Below are 21,631 nucleotides of genomic sequence, written 5' to 3'. Positions count from 1 at the left end.
ACCCGTCACCTGCTGCAACCACAAGTCAGACCTCAAACATGGCACAGGCAGCATTTCCCGTGGTTGTCAAGGTCATTGCCCCTCTGACAATGAGCAACCTCCAGGCTGCGGCAAGTGACAGCAACATTTCATGGATTTCTGTTAATTGTTTTATCAGGAAGGCTACTGAGAAATTCTATATCAGGAAGAACACCTACATCTCTGTCCCAATAGGCAGAAGAGAGAGCTCATAAAGCAAGCTACCTTAGGGTGAAAAGTGCCACAGACTCTAAAAAGTCATGCAATCTCCTCATTACCATTCTGACACCTTTCTGAACAGAAAACCATTCTACTTCCTGAATATCCCAACTGTATTGCAAGCATTAGCACCACACTGATCTGGTCTGACTGGTGTCCCAGGAGCAGTCATGACTTGATAATGCAATCCAGTCTTCTATGCTGCCTAACAGGCAGTCACAGGTTGGTTATTCAGCTTCATGGGCTATTCTCATAAGACCTGATTTAGAGGTCAGGACTTCAGGCACAAGTAGCCTAATGTGACAGCCATACTTCTGTCAGAAACTTTAAAGCAGAGAGTCTGTGCATTCAAGTAGTGCTTCTGCTGCTGAGCTGCAGCAAGAACAGCTGTTGTGAATAATGGTGTTACCGACAGGGATGAGCAAGAACTACGCAAACTCCTGGACCCTTTCTTTACCACCGATATTTACTGGTTTCTTTGCAAAAAGATCATCTGTGTGCTTCTCAGCCAGCATATGGACAACTTAATCAGCAGCAGGCAGCTTTTTGTGAGTTTAAGTAAAGAGGATTATTTATTTACACATTCACCCCAACAGTGTAAAGTACTCATTCAGACACTCACACATCCATACCTGGGGAAAATATAATTAATAGTGTACTTTTACAAGTTATAAACAAAAGATTAGCTTATAATTCATGTGATTAGCTCATGTTAAAACAAAGATAGACTGCAGGCCTGGTGAAGAAAGAGTTTTCACTCCTGAGGGTAAATAAAGTCATACCAAATTTGTTGCAAGTTACTCTCAAATAAATGGACTTTGAGCAGGTCACAAACTTAATTACTTGTAACTTTATTATCAGAAAGTCAGTTTTATGCACTGGTGTACTTGATAAGGAACAGGCCTGTCAATGTTGCAGTCTCCAGCTCGATCCTAAAGGCACAGATATTGTTGCTCTTTCTGCTGTTGCTGTCTCTACAGTTGTTCTTCTATATATCTTTCAGACAGCACTTAAAGTCTGTTTAAAAGAGAGATGAACATGGCTACCCTACCAGGTCACATTTCCAAATATCATATTGGGCTTAGTTCATAATCCACAGCATAGGTCTTTGTGTGCCAATATTTGCTCTTGGGGTCTGAGACAAACACTGTCTTTGTTTCTGAAAAAAGCACACATTCAGGTTGGGAAATTACTTGGTCTCAGAATATGGGTATTGACAATTGTTTAGTGTACGTTATTCAAATAAAAGTCAATTCTAGAAGATTCCATACTTACCCACTGATTAAGCTGCCTGATACTAAAGCACATAGCTGCAGCAGGTGGTGAAGGAACAACAAGAGGACAAAACATACTGGATCCCATTTTCATCAATCTGCCTGCCACAGAGGCATCTGTCTATGACAGTATCTGGAAGACTGACCCCTGCACAGTCCTTGTGGAGACGACATCCCACCTTCACAGTGAGAATAACCTCCATCGTGTTGTGTGGCACTATCACTGTGCTAAATGCGACAGACTTCACACAGATCTAGCAACTCAAGACTGGGCATCCATAAAGCACTGTGGGCCATCAACAGCAGCAGAATCGTACTCCAGCACAATCTGTAACCTCATAGTCCCCCACTCAACCATTACCATCAAGCCAGGAGATCAACCCTGGTTCAAAGAAGAGTGTGGGAGAGCATGCTAGGAGCAGCACTAGGCATTCCTAGTATGTAGGGTTAATTTGAAGATGATACACCACAGGAACACTTATATGCCAAACAACATACGCAGCAAGTGACAGACAGAAACAAAAACAGAAATAGCTATTGAAACTCAGCAGGTCTGGCAACATTTATGGGAAGAAAGCGGACTTAATGTTGGGTGGAGAAAGGGGAGAGGTGAGCGGATATGTGGGATGGAGTCCAAAGTGAGAGACAAAAAAGACAGGGTGGAGAGAGACAGACAGACAGAGAGAGAGAGACAGACAGACAGAGACAGACAGACAGACAGAGACAGACAGAGACAGACAGAGACAGACAGAGACAGACAGAGACAGACAGAGAGGGAGATAGAGCTCTGAATGGGGTATAGATTACGGATAGTAGCCCAGTACAGAAGAAAAGCTGAATAAAAGTGATAAAAAGAGCTAAGAGTAGTACAGAATGGGTGAATTGTACTGAAAGCAAAATAAAAACCGAAAGAACTGTGGATGCTGTAAATCAGGAACAAAAACAAAGTTGCTGGAAAAGCTCAGCAGGTCTGGCAGTATCTGTGGAGGAGAAAACAGAGTTACCATTTCAGGTCCAGAGACCATTCCTCAGTTCTGTACTGAAAACAACCCATATAATGTTATAATAGGCTGATGAGAAGGTGAGAATGGATGAATGTGCTACAAGCAACCCATGTCATAATAGGACCAGGTATGGGGGTGGTTAAGAAAAAAGTGGAAGAATGGAATCAGGTTCTAAAGTTATTGAACTTGATGCTGAGTACTAGGGGCTGCAGGGTGCCCAAGTGGAAAATGAGATGTTATTCTTGGAGCACACATTGAGGCTCATTGGAACACTGCAGCAAACCTGCAACAGAAATGTTGGCCTGGGAACACTGGTGTGTTGAAGTAGCAGACAACTGAAAGCTCAGGGTAATTTTCACAGACAGAATGTAGATGCTCTGCAAAGCTCCCTAATGTAGAGGAGACCACACTGTGAACAGCAAATACAATAGACTAGATTGAATGAAGTACAGGTAAATCACTGCTTCATCTGGAAGGTATGTCCTGAGGCTTTGGTTGGTGAGGAGGGAGGAGGTAAATGGCAGGTGTTACACCTTGTGCAATTGCATGGGTAGGTGCCACTGGGGAGTGAGGTGTTGTTGGGAGTGAAGGAGGAGTGGATCAGTGGATCCCAGAGGGAATGGTCCCTATGGAATGCTCACAAGGGAGGGGAGGGGAATATGTGTCTGAATTAAATTGGCTGAACACTGGCATCTGTGATGTTGGGATCCTCCAGAAGAGGTTGAGATGAGTCATCCACTTGGCACTTCTAACTGAATATTGTTGCAAATTCCTCAGTCTTATCTTTTCCACTGATGCGTTGGGTTCTTCCCTTAAGGTTGGGGACATTTGTGGAGTCTCCTCCTCCAGTGAGTTGTTTAATTGTCCACCACCACTCACCACCTACCACCCACCCACCAGCCTCTGCATCCTGCTAGAGGTAACGGAAATGGTGGATTACAATCCTTTGGATGCAGATAGCAAAGCAGTCAGATAGATTAGATACTTGAAACATACTGAAGATATGAAGTCCAAATGCAGCAAGACCTGTATGATATCCAATCTTGGGCTGAACAAGTTACAAATAATCATGCCATACAAATGCCAGACAATGACTGACTCAAACAAGAGAGAATCTAACCATTAATACCGAACATTTAATTGCATTACCATCACTGGATTCCTCACTGTCAACATCATGGGGATTATCGTTCTCCAGAAACTTAACTGGACTAGCCATATAAATACAGTGGCTACAACAGCAAGTCTGAGACTAGGAATATTGCAGCAAGTAACTCCTCTCCCGACTCCCCAAAGCCTGTCCACAAGTCAGAAGTGTGATGGAATACTCACCACTTGCCTGGATGAGTACATCTCTAACAATACTCAAGAAGCTTGACACCATTCAACTCAAAGCAGCACACTTGGGTTGACATCACACATCCACCAAATTCATTCTCTCCACTACTGATGCCCAGTCACAGTAGTTTGTACCACCTACCAGATGCATTGAAGAAATTCACTAAGTCTCCATGGACAGCACCTTCTAAACCCACAATCACTACCATGTAAAAGGACAAGGGCAACAGATACATGGAAATATCTTAACTTTCAAGTTCCTCAGCAGCCCATTCATCATCCTTGCTTGGAAATTTATCGCTGTGCCTTCAGTGTTGCTGGGTCAAAATCCTGGAACTCCCTCCCTGACAACGTAGTAGGTGCATTGACATCAAAAGGATTGCCATGGTTCAAGTAAATGGTTCGCTATCACCCTCTTCACGTCAAGAAATGCTGGTCCAGCCAGCAAAGCCCACATCCCTGAATGAATATTTTTAAAAACTGAGTTCATATTTAAAAGTGTGGGGTAGAACGTGCACACTAAATACACAAAATAAGTAAATAATAATCACCTTTATTCAACCCCTTATTGTCTACTGTATGTACTTGTTAACTTATAGTGCTCCTGAGTGAAACATAACATTACAGCCAGAGAGGTGAAATATTCTTGGACTTCCATTTAGGATGCTTCACATGGCGGTGGTGGGCAAGCCAGCAGCTCTGGGCCATAAGAGCTCAACTGAAGAATTTCGGCCTGGGTTCGGACAGTCTAACCCAGGTGGTTGTGTTACACTGGAGAATTTAAGTGGCTGGCAAAGGAGTAGGCATGTATATTCCTAAGACAGGGCAGCAAGTGCTTCTCTCAGGAATCTAAGCCACTCTTCTGGGATCGCATCTCAGCATTCCTACAACTCTGTTTGAGAACACAGTGCATATGAATGACATGATATTCTAAAAGGCCTGGTCAATACTAGTGCCCAGGGCCCATATGAAAGTCATCTGAGCTTCTGTGACAGGGACAAGATTTTCAACAGTGGCTGATCAAGCTATCAGCACCAGCTATCAGCATCATGGTGAGTGTCAAGTATGCATGGTATCAGTCTTGAGCAAGTTAGATCAGGTCACACAGAATAGTGATAATCACACATCCAGCACCTGAAATGGAAGACAGGGAATGGGGTTAGTTCTTAGTTTGAGGGACAGCAGAGAGAGAAATGATTGCTAGTAGTAGTTGTCAGCATGTCATGCAGAGTATGTAGGTTAATTTGGAAGCATGATGTCTTCTCTACCATGGCTGTCTACCCACCCACAGTGGCCAGCATATTTTCTTTCATCAGGGACAGAATGTGCTAATGGACCCAGTCTCCTCCAGTTATAGCTTCCTTTCAAGTTGCATATGACTTTCTTCTGCAAGAAATGGATATGTTATTGGTATCATGAAGTGTTTTGTGTGTGTACCTATCATAATTGATTAGTTTATGTGTGGTGTGAGGTGTGAAACATAGTTATAATCATAGTGACAATAGCAATGAGTGGGAGATGAGGGCAATAGAGTGAAGCACGGTGCAGTGATTGTAGGAAACTGAAGGGAAGCAGGGGAGGAGTGAATTGAGTAGAGAGACTATGTCTGGCACAGGTGTGACTAGGCTGTTATTGAGGTGAACTTTAAGAATATTATCAAGGGAATCCTGTTGGAGGTTATTAAGTTTCTTTCAAGACGGCAGTCATCTCCTGGTGATAGATGTTGCCTCAAAGACTTTCTACCACCAACCCCTCCAATTAGTGGTAAACAAGATCCAACTCCTTCTGGTCAGATGTTAGTACAGCATCAGAAAGCTTACGTGCCCTTGCTGGACTTCCTGCAGCTGTTTCTCTCTCACAAGTATTTCACAGTGTGCTTCTTACTGTGAGAGTAATGGCTGTCTTTAAGAGGTCTCAGTGAAGCTAATTTCCTGCACCACTATCCCCCTTGCCCCAGCTGTCTCCAATTAGTAGTACTGGTTGTGCTGGCTGCCATGTGGTTCAAAATAATGAGCTGCAAGCACCAATTCAGCATGATTTCTGCAACCACATGGAAGTGTCCATGGAGAACACAGATTTTCAGATGCAATCAAATTTCTGGATCCTTAATTTTTTGGGTCAGGACCAGAAAACAGGGCAAAACCTTTTCTCCTCACATTAATTTCTATGGGGCATAGTAGCAAACAATTTGTTTCCTTCAGAGTGATTAAGTGTTGAATCTTTGGACAGCCAAAGATAATCTGCATTAATTAATGAAGCTACTTTAACAAGGTTAGTTGTTTAACTGATTTCACCTGATGAAGGAGCATGCTCTGAAAGCTAAATAAAACCTGAAAGAATGGCTGATGCTGTAAATCAGAAACAAAAACAGAAGTTGCTGAAAAAACTGAGCAGGTCTGGCAGCATCTGGTGACCCTTCCTCAGAACTGGACCTGAAAAATTAACTCAGATTTTTCTTCACAGATACTGCCTGACCCGCTGAGCCATTTAAGCAATTTCTGTTTTTGTTCCTGATTTACAGCATCAGCAGTTCTTTCAGTTTTTAATTTAATATTTAACTCACTGCCACATCTCTTCTAGGCATGCCCACCTTGAAGTTCTGCTCCTCACTCCGACTGGCTTTCTGTTCCAATCTTTTTTCTTGTCCACTGACATTAATTCAATTGTCAGTCCTGGTGTTTAACCAGGTATTTGCCAAAACCCGTTTCCATAGCCATATCCCATTCCTCAGTGACTGTGTCCGTGTTCAGAGGAAGGGTCATTGGGCTCAAAATGTTAATCTGATTTTGCTTCACAGACGCTGCCAGACTTGCTAAGTTTTCCAGCAACTTATATTTTTGTTGTGCTCTGAAAGCTTGTGATTTCAAATAAACGTGTTGGACTATAATTTTTATCCACCCCAGTCCAACACTGGCACCTCCACATCATGTTTCCCTGGTAAGAAGAGGAATTGAAGGACCAGGAACTGATTTAGGCTGAGGTGATTAAACTACAGAAATATTCAGGTGTATACTATTCAGGCATGTCAGGACGTTTGAGGAGATTGCGTTTACTTTGTTTTGAAGAGTAGGGTAGTTTCAACTGATCCAAACCATCTTTCAGGAACTGCTGGATCAGGATGGGCAGCTGCTGTGATAGCATAAATGTGTGTGGTACTTGAGGGAATGGGCTTGATGGGTCAAATGGTCTTTTCTCATTCCCTAGTTTCATACGCAAGGCTATTTCCCAATATTGAAATAGTGCCCCTACTGTTGATCGCTATCGGTAGGCCACTATCCTGGCCCATTCCCTATGTTCTAGCTAACTCACAACAAAGTACTTTCAGTTTTAAGGATGTCTTCCATTCTGATTTACCAGCCTGAAAGCTTATATAAACAAGACATATTTTAGTTCATTATAGAATAGGCAGTGATATTTAATTGTACTTCAAAACGTACTGTCATTTATAAAATATCCTCTAGCTCTTTGTCAACAAGGTGTTGGAATGTCTGGCTTAGAGTATGTTGGCTTCCTTTTTAAGCACTCAGTGAAGCAGCAAGTCCCCAAAGATTACTGCTGCATCTCTTATTATCCTGCTAATATGCAATTTGCAAAAGTCAAGGCTGAAATTTTTGTAACAATCCTCAGCCAGAAGAGCCTAGTAATGATCCATCTCAGCCTCCTCCAGAGCTTCCCAGCATAACAAGGGCTTATGGCTCCCACAAGGTGAAACAAACTTTCTGCATCTACCCTGTGAAATCCCCAAATAATCATGTATATTTCAATAAGGTTACCTCTTATTCTTCTATGTTCCAACAAGTAGAAGCCCAATCAACTCAGAATCTCCTCATAAGACAGTCCATCGATACCCAGGATCAGCCTAGCGTACCTACTCTGGACTGCCTCCAATGACAGTCTATCTTTCCTTAGCTAAGTGGCCCAAAACAGTTCACTGCATTCCAGCCCAGCTCGTCCCCTCCACCCACTGCATCCCAAAACCAGCCCAGCCTGTCTCCGCTTCCCTAACCTGTTCTTCCTCTCACCCATCCCTTCCTCCCACCCCAAGCCGCACCTCCATTTCCTACCTACTACCTCATCCCCGCCTCCTTGACCTGTCCGTCTTCCCTGGACTGGCCTATCCCCTCCCTACCTCCTCACCTATACTCTCCTCTCCACCTATCTTCTCCTCTATCCATCTTCGGTCCGCCTCCCCCTCTCCCCATTTATTCCAGAACCCTCTCCCCATCCCCCTCTCTGATGAAGGGTCTAGGCCCAAAACGTCAGCTTTTGTGTTCCTCTGATGCTACTTGGCCTGCTGTGTTCATCCAGCTTCACACTTTGTTATCTTGGATTCTCCAGCATCTGCAGTTCCCATTATCACTGCATTCCAGTTGTGGTTTGACTGGTGTCTTGTGTAGTTGTAGCAATACCTCCCTACTTTTACACTCCATTCCCTTTGAAATAAAAGTCAACATTCTATTTGCCTGTTATTACCTGCTAAACTTGGATCTGAGCAATTTTGAGATTTGTGGATAAGGACTCCCAAATCCCTCTCTTCTGTGGCTTTCTACAGTCCTCTGTTAAAGTAATATTCAGCTCTTCACTTCATTACATCTGCCAAGTGTTTAGTCATTCACTTAACCTGCCAAGAGCCCTCTGCAGACTCTGTCATTCTCACCACTTGCTTTCCCACCTATTATTGTGTCATCCGTGAACTTGGCTGCAGCATTTTCACTTTCGTCATCCAAATCATTAATATATGTTGTAAATAATTGTGGACCCAGCAGTGATTTGTGGTATACCGTTAAGGTTACAGGCTGGTTACAGGTTACCAGTCTGAAAATGCTTCCCTTATCCCAACTCTGTCTTCTCATAAACAGAAAAACTAAAGAACTGTGGATCTGGAAATCAGAAACAAAAACAGTAGTTATTGGAAAAGCTCAGCAAGTCTGGTAGCATCAGTGAGGAGAAAGCAGAGTTAACATTTTGGGTCCAGTGATGCTGCCACACCTGCTGCATTTTTTCAGCAATTTCTGTTTTTGTTTCTGTCTCTACTAGTTAGCTAAATCATCTCTCCATTGTTAATACACTACCTTCAACACCATGTGCTCTTGTTAAGCAGCCTGATATCTGGTACCTTATCAAATGCCTTCTGAAAATCCACACGTATTATATCCACTGCTTCCCCTTAATCTATCCTGCTTGACACTGCCTCAAAGAATTCTAGTAAATTTGTCAGGCATGATTTTCCCCTTCACTGAGCCATGCCGACTCTGCTTGATCATACTATGCACTTCAAAATGCTGTGGTATTATGTCCTTTACAACAGACTCAAACATATCCCCATAAAACATATGTTAAGTTAACTGACCTATAGTTACCCGCTTTTATGTCTCCTTCCCATTTTAAATAAGCGTATTACATTGACTGTTTTCCAATCTCCTGAGACTTTTCCAAATTCCAGGAAACCTGAAAGATTATTTCCAGTGCATCCACTATATCCCTTAATATCCAAGGGTACAACCCAACAGGTCCAGGGTATTTATCAATCTTTGGCACCATTAATTTCCCTGGCACCTTTTCTCTAGTGATAGTTATTATATTTATTTCCTATCATTTTACCCCTTGCATATTGAGTAAATTTGGGATGCTATTAATATTTTCTACTGTGAAGACAGATGCAAAAGTATTTATTCAACCTGTCTGCTATTTCCTGGTTCCCCATTCTTTCCCCAGCCTCATTTTGTAAAGGGGCCTGCATTCTCAATTTTGAGCTGGTATGTCAGAGTAATTATGTAAAATACTGTGTTTCTGTGTACCAGTATGAAAAACAGACACTGAAGCCTGCAGGCTTCATCACTGGTTACCCTGCAGTTCAAATTTCTACTTCAACATTTCCAAATAACAGGGTTTAACTGTACTGAAGTAGAAACAGAAGAAAACAATTGGATTATTTTGTGTTTCTAGAATTACAATGAATCACCAAATAAAATCTCTCTCCACATGTAATCCAGAAAAGGATCATATCTACGATACATTTTGCTATTTGTGTGCAATATTCATTGATATGAAATTTTGATGTCAGAAAGTGAGTATTCAACTCAAACTTTTACAGTGAAAGTAAAAGCTGAAATGTATCTCACCATAAGTGAGATTGTCCTTTCCTTCTTCCTGGCCGGTACCTTTCACTTTCTCTCGCTTCTTGTGCTTTGATCCATGAGTCCTGTGGTGTCGGTGGCTTTGTCTACCCAGAGGCATACGCACACCAACATACAAGGTCCTGTGTCCTATAATCACAAGGGGAAATATATAAAAATCATACATAAAAGCACGATCGATTCTAAATACAATGATCACAACGTGAATTAGGATGCAGTTGAACTGTATTGGCAGGCTGTGATGTGCCACCCACAGATTCTCACTAAATTGCAAAATTCAATTCTCTTCGCACATACTTCATCCTTCTATATCTCTCCCCATTTCTTTAAAAATCTGTGTCACAGCTTTTGACTATCTCTCTTAACATTGGTCCTCATGTTGCTCAGGCTTGACTATCCACTAACATGCGCCAACGAATGACTATCAACTAACAAGTGCAACTATTATCCACACTTTAGTTTCCACTATCCATTAGATGTTTTACAGCAATCATCATTATGAAAAATCAAAATGGAAATCTCCTGTAGTCCTCCTTCCAGAATCATGATGACAAAAATGAACTCAGCATAGAAATGCAAAGTATAGGAACCAATCAACAATTGGATGATAGGGAAACAGCAGTCAAGCACTTGAAAAAAGTGGGGAGCTTATGTAGCACAGGGGTAGTGACTCTACCACTGGTCCAAATGTCCAAATGTCCAAAATGGGTTCAAGTGCCACCTACCAAAGAGATGTGCCACAACAGGGCAGGTTCATTAAAAACATACTTGAAAGGAGGAAAGTAGACATTATGTGTTGAGCAAATGTTGCAGAAACAGTGATGCTGAAAGCAATTTAGAAGTTTTAACTAATGCAGAACAGCATTTAACCAATGTTTAACCAATGAAGAACAGCAATCAAAACCAATAAGAAGTTGAAATATATAGGAAAAACAGAACACAAGTGAGAGGAAGTAATAATCAAAATTTGAGTCACTCTAGTTAGACCAGAAATGACATCTAGAGTCACAGTCATCGAGATGTACAGCACAGAAACAGGCCTTTTGGTTCATCTCGTCCATGCCAGCCAGATATCCTATATTAATCTAGTCCCACTTGACAGCATTCAGCCCATATCCCTCTAAACCCTTCCTATTCATATGCCCATCCAGATGCCTTTTAAATGCTGTAATTGTATCAGCCTACACCACTTCCTCTGGCTGCTCATTCCATACATGCTCCGCCCTCTGTGAAAAAGATGCCCCTCAAGTCCCTTTTAAATCTTTTCCCTCTCACTTCAAACCTCTGTGCTCTAGTCTTGGACTCCCCTACCATGGGGAAGAGACATTGGCTATTCACCTTGTCCATGCCCTCATGATTTGGATAGTACATTACCTCCATAAGATCACCCCTCAGCCTCCGACGCTCCAGGAAAAACAGCCCCAGTCTATTCAGTTTCTCCCTATAGCTCAAACCGTTCAACCCTGGGAACATCCTTGTAAATCTTTCCTGAACCTGTTCAAGTTTCACAACGTAATTCCTTAGCAAGGAGACCAGAACTGAATGTAGTATTCCAAAAGTGGCCTAACCATTATCCTGTACAGCTGCAAAATGACCTCCCAACTACTATACTCAATGCACTGTCCAATAAAGGCAAGCATACCAAATGCCTTCTTCACTATCCTACCTACCTGTGACTCCACTTTCAAGGAACTATAAACCTGCACTCCAAAGACTCTTCGTTCAGCAACACTTCCCAGGACCTGACCATTAAGTGTATAAGTCCTTCCCTGATTCACCTTTCCAAAATGCAGCTTCTGAGGAAGGGTCACCGGACCTTAAACATTAACTGTTTTTTTCCTTCACAGATGCTGCCAGACCTGCTGAGCTTTTCCAGCAACTTTTTGTTCCTGATTTACAGCATCCGCAGTTCTTTTGGTTTTTACTAACCATACCTCCTGTGTTCACATCCAAACTATTCAGCTGATTTTAACCAGAAATTGGGTAAACACTCAAACATTGGAGATAGATACTTGACACTAGGATAAACTGAGTTACAAAGAAAACACTTCAGAAACTTAGTCTTTACAAACTATAAAAGGAAACTGAGAGAAGACAACTTTAGAGCTGAAATCAGGAAAGGTGAGATCAAGGCCAGGAATAATCTTCCAGATAATGTTGGATGCAATAAACCTTGGAATACTTTCAGAAGCAACTGGAAAAGAAGATTAGATCTCTATGAAGTGATGAATTAAATAGGCTAAACTGTCTTCATCATAATTATCATAGGAACAAGTTAAGAATATGCCAAATTTCTTGTTACATTTGACAACTCAACTGCATCCTGCCACTGGATTAAGAATCTAATTATGAGAAGGAAATTATTTTGCATACTCAACATACAAACCCTGGTGATTTATCCAGTCAAAAATTCTCTGCCATTTTCATGAGGCTCTGAAAACTCTTCAAACATTACACAAGACCAGACTTTCTATCAAATCTTAGGGCTAAACGCCGACTACAAAACATTAAAAAATTGAGTCAAAATGAAGCTGCTTTTGTTTCCATGTTCTTTAAGCAGTCTCCATAATGGAGTAAAAATTAGTATAATTTTGTGCAATAACAACTATTTGAAGAACTTTATGTGGAAACTCAGAACCTATGCAGGACAATGACAGATCTTGCTGATGTTCTGCTGCAATAAACCCTGGAATATTAAGATACGTACTTACACATTCACAATTGTTTTGCTTCTGTGTGGTCATGAAAGCACAAAGCTCATACCTTGGTTCCTCTTTAGAAAAGAACTAACCCAGGTCCACACTGCAACCTCATTCCTCAAATGACCATAAGGCTTTCAGAAAACAGAGTGGGTAATCATACCCCAAAACTTTACAATTTGACCCAACCATTCACTGCTATGATATTATATTCCAAAAGATAATAGTATTTAAGCATAATTTAAGTTCACTCACTTAGTGAGAGTTGTATTTGAGTTAATCATGCTCCATAAAAAAAACTCACCCCTGCTGTTTACTAGCTCCCCATCGTTCTTGCCGAGGTATATTATTGTACAAAATAATCTCAGAAACCTCAGGTACAGGTTAGAATTGTTTATTTTGCCAACATGTTGGGAGAACTCTACCTCAGAAAGATTCTGAAGCAGGACTCTGCCCAACCAAGAAATCATCAGATACATATACACTGCGAAACACCAAGGCAGTGCATTACTTGAATTCCAACATGGTCTGTTTTAGGTTTCCATTATGCAAAATACGTCTGTTGCAGATTCCTAGGAGGCAGGGTGTCTGCTACTCCTGGTCTTAGCTACCATCCCTACCTCCCAGATCCTACCCTAATCTTTCTTCTGGAACCTGCGTTTTATTATTGTGCTAATCCTGTAGCCTCATAAGGCTAGCTTTATCTACAATATCATGTTGCTGAGCAGCTCAGAGTGGTATAGAAAAGAATATCCTTTATTGCCAAGTGTGCTCCAGTATAGACGTACACAAATAAAGTGAAAAGATTTTACAATGGCTGCCTCTAATGGTGCCATCTTAGGTACAAGCATCTAGGGACAAATCCTGGATACCAAAGAGGAATAAAAGGAAAAGTAGTAGCATTACTTACACTATCTAAAAAGTAAGTTAGAAGTAGGATCGTTATAATATAGTTAAAGGATTGACATTACAGTCCAGTAAAGAATTTCAGATCAACATTGAGGTCACTAGGCACTCAAGCTGCTGATAAAGACCAGCAATGTACGTACTTAGCTGCAGGGTCAGTGTATTGGCCACATCAACATTTTAGCTGGGTAGTGCCTGTGAGCAGTTTGACATAGAAGCCTTTCTTAATGCAACCAAAATGGGAATAAAATGAATCCTTGTTATTAAACTAATTAAATTCCATAGTCCTTTCTAATATAAGCAGTCAACCTCACTTCAGATCTTTGAATCTAATCTTTTCTTTCCCAGTGGATTGTTGTGGAGGTAATCCATATTCAATATTTTTCCTTTATGCTATACAACCAATTGAAACCCAAGTAATTCTTTAAAGAGATAGTAGGAACTACAGATGCTGGAGAATCCGAGATAACAAGGTGTAGAGCTGGATGAACACAGTAGGTCAAGCAGCATCACAGGAGCAGGAAAGCTGACGTTTCGGGCCTAGGCCCTTCATCAGAATTTCTGATGAAGGGTCTAGGCCCAAAACGTCAGCCTTCCTGCTCCTATGATGCTGCTTGGCCTGCTGTGTTCATCTAATTCTTTAATTAATATATCCATCACCTGTTTTCAGATTCCATTAGGCCTCAGGCATTTCTTCAGACCATGTTAGGTAATAAAACTCCTGTGATGAGCCATTGAAGGAAAAGCAATGTCAAGAGGCAGTGATTAGATTGTCTCTTACTAGAGACGGTCATTGCCTGGCATTTTTGTGATGTGGATGTTACCTGCCATCTGGAAGCCTCAGCCTTTATATTATCCACATCTTGTTGCAATTGTGCATGAACTTAACTTCAATATCTAAGTAATTGCGAATCATACTAAATATTGTGCAGCCATAGCAAACATCTCAACTTCTGATGCTGATGGTGATGGTGGAGGGAAAGTCATTGATGAAGCTGAAGATGGTGGGAGATCAGTTAATTTTTGGTAGGAATCCTAAAGTTCCGCTAATAATAATTGATCATCCCCAAGCTTAGTAAGGGGCTACAATTAGCTCTATGTTTTTAGACTACTTGAGTGCATTGCATGAAGGCAGAAGACTTTCATTAAAGCTGAAGTTTCAAAAAATTTAGTACTTCTCAATAAGGTCTGTCCTGTTAAAATTCGGATGATGCCTTCTGTTAAAGGCAAACCCAATCATTTTTAACTGGCATCATTAGAGGCAGCTTTCAGGCATCTTTAGAAAATAGAACATAGAACAGCACAGCACAGTATAGGCCCTTCGGCCCACGATGTTGTGCCAAACTTTTACCCTAATCCAAAAGGTCTATCTAACCTCCATCCCTACCTTATACCATCATCCAAATGCCTATCTAATAGCCGCTTAAATGACCCTAATAAGGCCGACTCCACTCCCCTCTCCAGCAATGCATTCTATGCCCCAACCACTCTGAGTAAAGAGCCTACCTCTGACATCTCCCCTACATCTACCTCCATTCACTTTAAAACTATGTCCCCCTCGTAATAACTACCTCCGCCCTAGGAAAAAGTCTCTGGCTGTCTACTCTATCTATACCCCTGATCATTTTGTACAGCTCTATCAAGTCACCTCTCATCCATCGTCGTTCTGAAGAAAAAAGCCCTAGCGCTCTAAACCTTTCCTCGTAAGACCTTCCCTCCATTCCAGGCAACATCTGTTACTGTTTCGTTGTTAAATAATCTATTATTCTATGAGGTTTTCCAACAGAGTTTATTCCAATTTCTTCTTTCTTTTGTAGTCTTTTGACTATAATGTATGAATGGACAGTGTTTTGCTTCAATAATAGAGGTTTGACCAACCAAATTGCACCCAGATCGCAACATCTGGCACTTTCCTTTAAAATAAGAAAAAGTTAGGGTTTCAGCTATCTTAATATTTTGAAGGAGTTTGGTCTGGACAATAACATAATTTGGTAACAGAATACTGTGGAGTTATTTCAGTGATGATGAGAGCAAAACGCACTCCTGAAGAGAGTCATTCACAATGGTCATCTTCGAGTTGGTGTAAGCATTTCTAGCATCATGCCATTATTTGGGAAGCTTGACTTGTTCTACCCTGTTGTTGAAGACAGGCCCAGTAAATGGAAAGAATGTGTTATTTTTTTCTGGGCAAATGACATTGAACCAGATGAAAAGCAAAAAGTAATTTTCCTGCCAGCTTGTGGACACGCCGCTTTTTCAGTTATTAAGAGCCTAACTTTCCCTCAGGCAATAGATACTAAAACGTTACAAGAGTTGACAGATTTAGTTATGGAATATTGTGACCCAAACCACCTCTAATTCTGAGAATTCGATCAGTTTTACTTGGCAGTTCGAGAACCAGAGGTATCCATATTGGTATTTTTGCCAAGGTTAAGACGACTGGCAGTCATGTGACTTTGGTTTAATCCTTTATGAGATGCTGAGACACCATTTGGTATATGAAATTAATGATGTAACTGTGAAAAAGCACCTACCAGCTGAAGCCCAACTGAACTTCAAACAGGCACTACAACTGGCTTTATCATTGGAAAATGCAGCAAGTGGAGCTTATGTGTTACAGGGTATTTCAATGGAAGTGGACACGCTTGCAAGGCTGACCGAGCTTAGGGAATACCACTTGAGTGTAGGCAATTGCATAGCCTCACTCAGGACATATCATGAACTGTAGGTCCTCCTACAGCAAAACCCCAAAACAAAGCCATGCCTCAGCCAGACGGTTAAAATTTTCTTCAGGATCCAGGCCGGTAAGCCATTGTAGTTACTGCTGGTATGCAGACTCGAGACAGCAAGAAAGTTCCACTAGATATAAATTGAGCGAGAGAACTCATGGGCCGGTATCTAGGAGAGTGAACACCCTGGAAAGTCCACCTATATCTGGTTTGGAACAGTTACATTGCTCAGCAACATCCAAATCAGAATCAAAATAAACATGAGGCTAAATGGTCACCTGGTTCTGATGGAGGTCGATACCAGTGTGGCTGCTTTAGTGATTGCAGAACCAGTCTTTAACCAAATTTTGGTTTGGCATCCAATCCTTAGGTTTGCATAAGACCTCAGCTAGACTGACAGCCTATACCAGGGAACTGTTACAGATTAAGGGTACAACTTTGGTTCTGGTCTCGTATGAGAAGCAGCTTGTTCAGTTCCCACTGATTGTAGTAAAAGGCTCAGGTCTAAGCCTGATGGGTGGAATTGGTTGAAAAAGATTCACCTTGATTGGCTCAACAATTTGATTAGAAAATGGAAGACACCTCGGAATCGGAGATGGATACGGCAGATGTCACTGCCTCAATGCCCTTGCTGCCTGAAGAGGATTTCTTCTGAATTGCTCCACAAGAGGCAAGCTGCTGTGCATTACATGCTGCCCATATCAGAGGCAGAGGCAGAGTTGGAAGAACCTGACATGGTGTTGAAATGCCCCAGGAGGAGATACAAATAAAGAAATAGCCTATGTCTTCAGACTCAGAGTGGGACAGATGTAGTGATTATAAAGAGATTAGCCAGATGGACCTCATAGAATATGAGCTTCCTGATTGGGGCTGTTAATCTGGTCCAATTAGGGAGCCCTGGCTGACAGATATAAACAGGAGTATTAGAGGTTCTGCTCACTCTGAGGAAGTTGGATCAGTATCAAGGACTCTTCATGTGTAAATAACGGGTGACTTGGTAACAGGCTACTGGCCTCTGTGAAATTATTTCAATTATCTTTGGGAGTATAACATTCAGGTCCAGTCAGGAAGGTCGTTGGGGTCAGTAGTCAGACAGATGGTATAGTTGGGTCTAGTCAGATGGTAGTTGAATTATGTCTAGTTAGGAGTGCAGTTGGAGGGTGGGGTGCAGTTCTGTCATTACCCAGATGTTAAGACTAGGTTTAATCCAATATCTCTTGGGTAATGTCTCGGTTAAGTTTCTGCACTCTCTGAAGTTTTCAACTCTGATCCAGAGATATTTGTAGAGGGTTTCTGGGAGCAGAGGTAATGCCAAATGGAAACTTACACTTCCCAAGCAATTTCCACGTAGGTCCATATGTCAGGACCTCGACAAGATTCCAATGCGCATCTTTCATCTTACATCTGGTTTCTGGTGATCTGAAGGCCAAAAAATATAGCCCAATGTTTCAGGTAAATAACCTTTCATCCAAACCACTGAAATATTACTTGGTTCAAAAAACCCAAACAGTTTAGGAGACAGATTGAAGAATATAATATGGAAGTAGTCACGGTGAGGATCCTACAATAGCCAACGATATATATGCAGCAACAAAAACAAAGTTGCTGGAAAACCTCAGCAGGTCTGACAGCATCTGTGGAAGAGAAAACAGAATTAACGTTTCAGGTCCAGTGACCTTTCCTCAGAACGCTCTGAGTTCTGAGGAAGGGTCACCGGACCTGAAACATTAACTCTGTTTTCTCCTCCACAGATGCTGCCAGACCTGCTGAGCTTTTCCAGCAACTTTGTTTTTGTTGCCGATTTACAGCAGTTGCAGTTCTTTTGGTTCTGATATACATGTAACTCGTGTCTCTCTGCTGCATTCTATTGTTGTCATTGGCTCATGCCTAAAAGGCCCGTCTATACAGCAGGATTGTCCAACCTTTGCATGTGTGGAGCCATATTTCAATGTTTTTTTTCTTGCTCAAGAAGCTGATGAGCAGATTTCAGAAAGATAAAGATGAGCACAACATTAAACATGAATCCTAAAAATGCAAAAACAATAAACTGATGATCCAAAAAGTAATTAAAATTAATTAACACTATAAAGTGGCAAGAAGCAGAGCTAACAAATAAAGCCATTTTTACTTTTTCACTTGAGAAGCAAAACTAGAGACAGAGAGAGACTAGGCCCAGAGTTCTGATCATTAGGGAATTATGCGGAGTCAGAGGCCAAGTAAGGCTATTGATTTAACTAACACCCACTGGACACTGCAGAAACTAAACAGAAATCATGCACCTTCATTGTGTGCTGCTCCTTCAATCACAGTGAACTCAATAGCAGAAAATGCAGGAGAGAAGTGGCTTGTGGTTAGAATTGCAGGTCTAGACCAAATTTTAATTCAACTTCCTTGTTCTTCCAAGTGTCTTGGATGAGGTCTGGTGAACCATATACAAAGACTCCACAGGCCACATTCTGGACTACTCATTTGCTTTTATTTTGTTTGTTAGAAACAAAATTAATTTACAGTACTAATTCCCAGCTTGGAATCAGAAAATCAGCTATCACTAAATGTTAAGTCTTCAACTTAGGCTTTCAAAAATAGATACCAATCAAGGTGTATAAGATATAAACAGTATAGGAATGTTGCTCCAAACTAATGGGCAGTTTAAACTAACCTGACATGTATTACAAAGGACATAAATTAATACAGAGGAAATATCTGGTATTATGTAACACCTTTTAGATCCTCAAAGCATCCCGTAGTTCATGTGGACTTGGTGTGAGATTTTTTGGTGACCTTTCAACATTTAGATTCAGTAGCTTACATCTCATCCAAATTGGCTTTAATGAACAAGTAAATTAGAAAATTGACAGCATTCACTTACTTGGAATACCATATTTGGATGTACCATATCAATTAATTGTTGAACTGAAATAAAAACAATTATCATGTTATTATGTTCATTTAGGACAGCAACAATCAATAATTTCGATGCATTGCTTAATAATGCAGACAAGACTGCAGTTGGCAAATATCTCAATTCCCTTAAAACAGTTAGATCCTAATAACAATTTCTCCATAAATCAGGTGGATTTTCAGTATCTTTCTACCGAGTGATCATCAAACACTGATGAATGACAGTTAATATCTCTGGAGTGGGAATTGTTCCATGTGAATTAATCCATCAGTCTGCAGAGAGCCTTTCCTTCTCCCAATTGAGAGCACACACTTATTACCAGAAGCTAATAGAGTCATAGAGCTATGCAGAACAGAAACAGACCTTTCAGTCCAACTCGTCTATGCCGACCAGATATCCTAAATTAATCTAGTCCCATTTGCCAGCATTTGGCTCATGTCACGCTAAACCCTCCCTATTCATATCCTCATCCAGATGCCTTTTAAATGTTGTAATTGTACCAGCCTCCACCACTTCCTCTGAAGGCTCATTCCATACACGCACCACCCTCTGCATGTGAAAAAATGACTGCTCAGGTCCCTTTTAAATCTTTCTCCTCTCACCTTAAACCTATGCCCCTCTAGTTTTGGACTCCCCCCACCCCAAGGAAAAGACCTTGTCTATTTACTCTATCCATGCTGCTCATGATCTCATAAACCTCTACAAAACTCATCCCTCAGCCTCTGACGGTCTAGGGAAAATAGCCCCAGCCTATTCAGCCTCTCCCTATAGCTCAAACCCTCGAACCCTGGCAACATCCTTGTAAATCTTTTCTGTACCTTTTCTGGTTTCTAGTCCTTCCTATGGGAGGGAGACCAGAATTGCGTGCAATACTCCAAAAACAGTCTCTAACACTATTAACAAACACACATTACATTATGCTAAATCTTACTGGATTCGGTATAGTAGAAGAGATATGCCTGTCAACAATTATTCATGCTCATCTGTTGCTATGAAGCATGAATTGTTCCTCAGCAGAAGCACGATTGCGTCCCCCAGTGAGTAAAGCTGTATCAAACAGAGGAATTCCTGATCTGTGCTGAGCTCGCTGATGTAAACTGGATTGCAAATTAATAGTTAGCTAGTCTCAACACACCAAGTTTGGGAGGGAGTGATTGGCTAACAATCTGGTTGCTAACAAATATCAAGCCAGCCCCCCCAACTGTAAGCTTGTGCAAATGGATAGTGAGGTGATGACAAGATCAGCTTCAGCAAGGAAACCAGAATAGATACCTGGCAGATTCAGCTTGCCACTTACTCCAACAACCTCCACGTTGCCTCTGACCAAACCACAGCCCAAAGCACAATCAATGGACACCAGGTACACACATATCTCCTTCATTGATGTTGGCATTCGGAATCTGCCAAGCTACCACAATCATCCTGGCACTTTCACTATGTACTGTCAATGTGCTCTGGAAGCACAGATTTGCATCGTGCAACACTCAAAGCAAGCATTGAAAGGCTGCAGCAGGGCACTCTGCACACAGAGACAGGCACCCAGCTCAACGACTGCAGCAGGCTGTAACCCAGGGCTGCTCACTTGCTCCCTTAGCACCTACCTGCCCGCTCACAGAATCGCTGCCTTGCCTTGACATGTCATTAGCATGGGCAGCTTGCCTTGCTGCTAAGCAGTCTTCAGTCCAGGGGGTGCACATCTTGCCATATGGCAATGTGCTTTTGTCAATCTTACAACTGCACCATGTCCAGAGGGTAGAGCGAATGTAATCAGGTAGACGCACTGATACCAGTCAGGGATCTGGGCCAGTCTTACTTGGAGTTGTCTGCTCATGCCATTTGAGGAGTGGGCCATGGTCAGTATCAGGTTAGAGACAAAATAAAAACTGCAGATGCTGGAATCCAAGGTAGACAAAGGAGGTTGGAAGAACACAGGCAGCATCTGGAGAAAAGGATTAGTCAACATTTTGGGTATAACCCTTCCTCAAGCTGCATATAAAGTGGGTGGGGGGGGGGAAGAAGGGGTGCCTCATGGGAGGCTGCTGAGCAAAGTGAGGGCCCATGGTGTTCGAGGTGAGCTACTGGCTTGGATTGAGGATTGGCTGTCTGACAGAAGGCAGATTTGGGATAAAAGGCTCTTTGTCGGAATGGCAACTGGTGACAAATGGTGTCCCGCAGGGTTCAGTGTTGGGGCGCAGCTGTTCACCTTATATATTAATGATCTGGATGAAGGGACTGGGGGCATTCCGGCAAAGTTTGCCGATGATACGAAGATAGGTGGACAGGCAGGTAGTACTGAGAAGGTGGGGAAGCTGCAGAAAGATTCAGACAGTTGAGGAGAGTGGTCAAGGAAATGGCTGATGAAATTCAATGTGAGCAAATGTGAGGTCTTGCACTTTGGAAAAAAG

The 21,631-nt window shown here is 41.8% G+C and overlaps 1 protein-coding gene across 8 annotated transcripts in view; it reads right to left on the bottom strand.

Moving 5' to 3' along the window:
* LOC125448266 (electroneutral sodium bicarbonate exchanger 1-like) overlaps positions 1 to 21,631 on the bottom strand; it is a 383,257-nt gene that overhangs the window by 203,398 nt on the left and 158,228 nt on the right. For all 8 annotated transcript variants that reach the window (XM_059643484.1, XM_048523424.2, XM_048523426.2 and 5 more), the window contains one exon: positions 9,976 to 10,119. In XM_059643484.1, the coding sequence (XP_059499467.1) occupies positions 9,976 to 10,090 (115 nt within the window). In that variant the 5' untranslated portion in view covers positions 10,091 to 10,119. The remainder of the gene's footprint in view (positions 1 to 9,975; positions 10,120 to 21,631) is intronic.

Source organism: Stegostoma tigrinum, chromosome X (assembly GCF_030684315.1).
Source record: "Stegostoma tigrinum isolate sSteTig4 chromosome X, sSteTig4.hap1, whole genome shotgun sequence".
Classification (NCBI taxonomy): domain Eukaryota; kingdom Metazoa; phylum Chordata; class Chondrichthyes; order Orectolobiformes; family Stegostomatidae; genus Stegostoma; species Stegostoma tigrinum.
The sequence above is the reverse complement of the archived record's forward strand: the minus strand, read 5'-3'. Positions and strand labels throughout refer to the sequence as shown.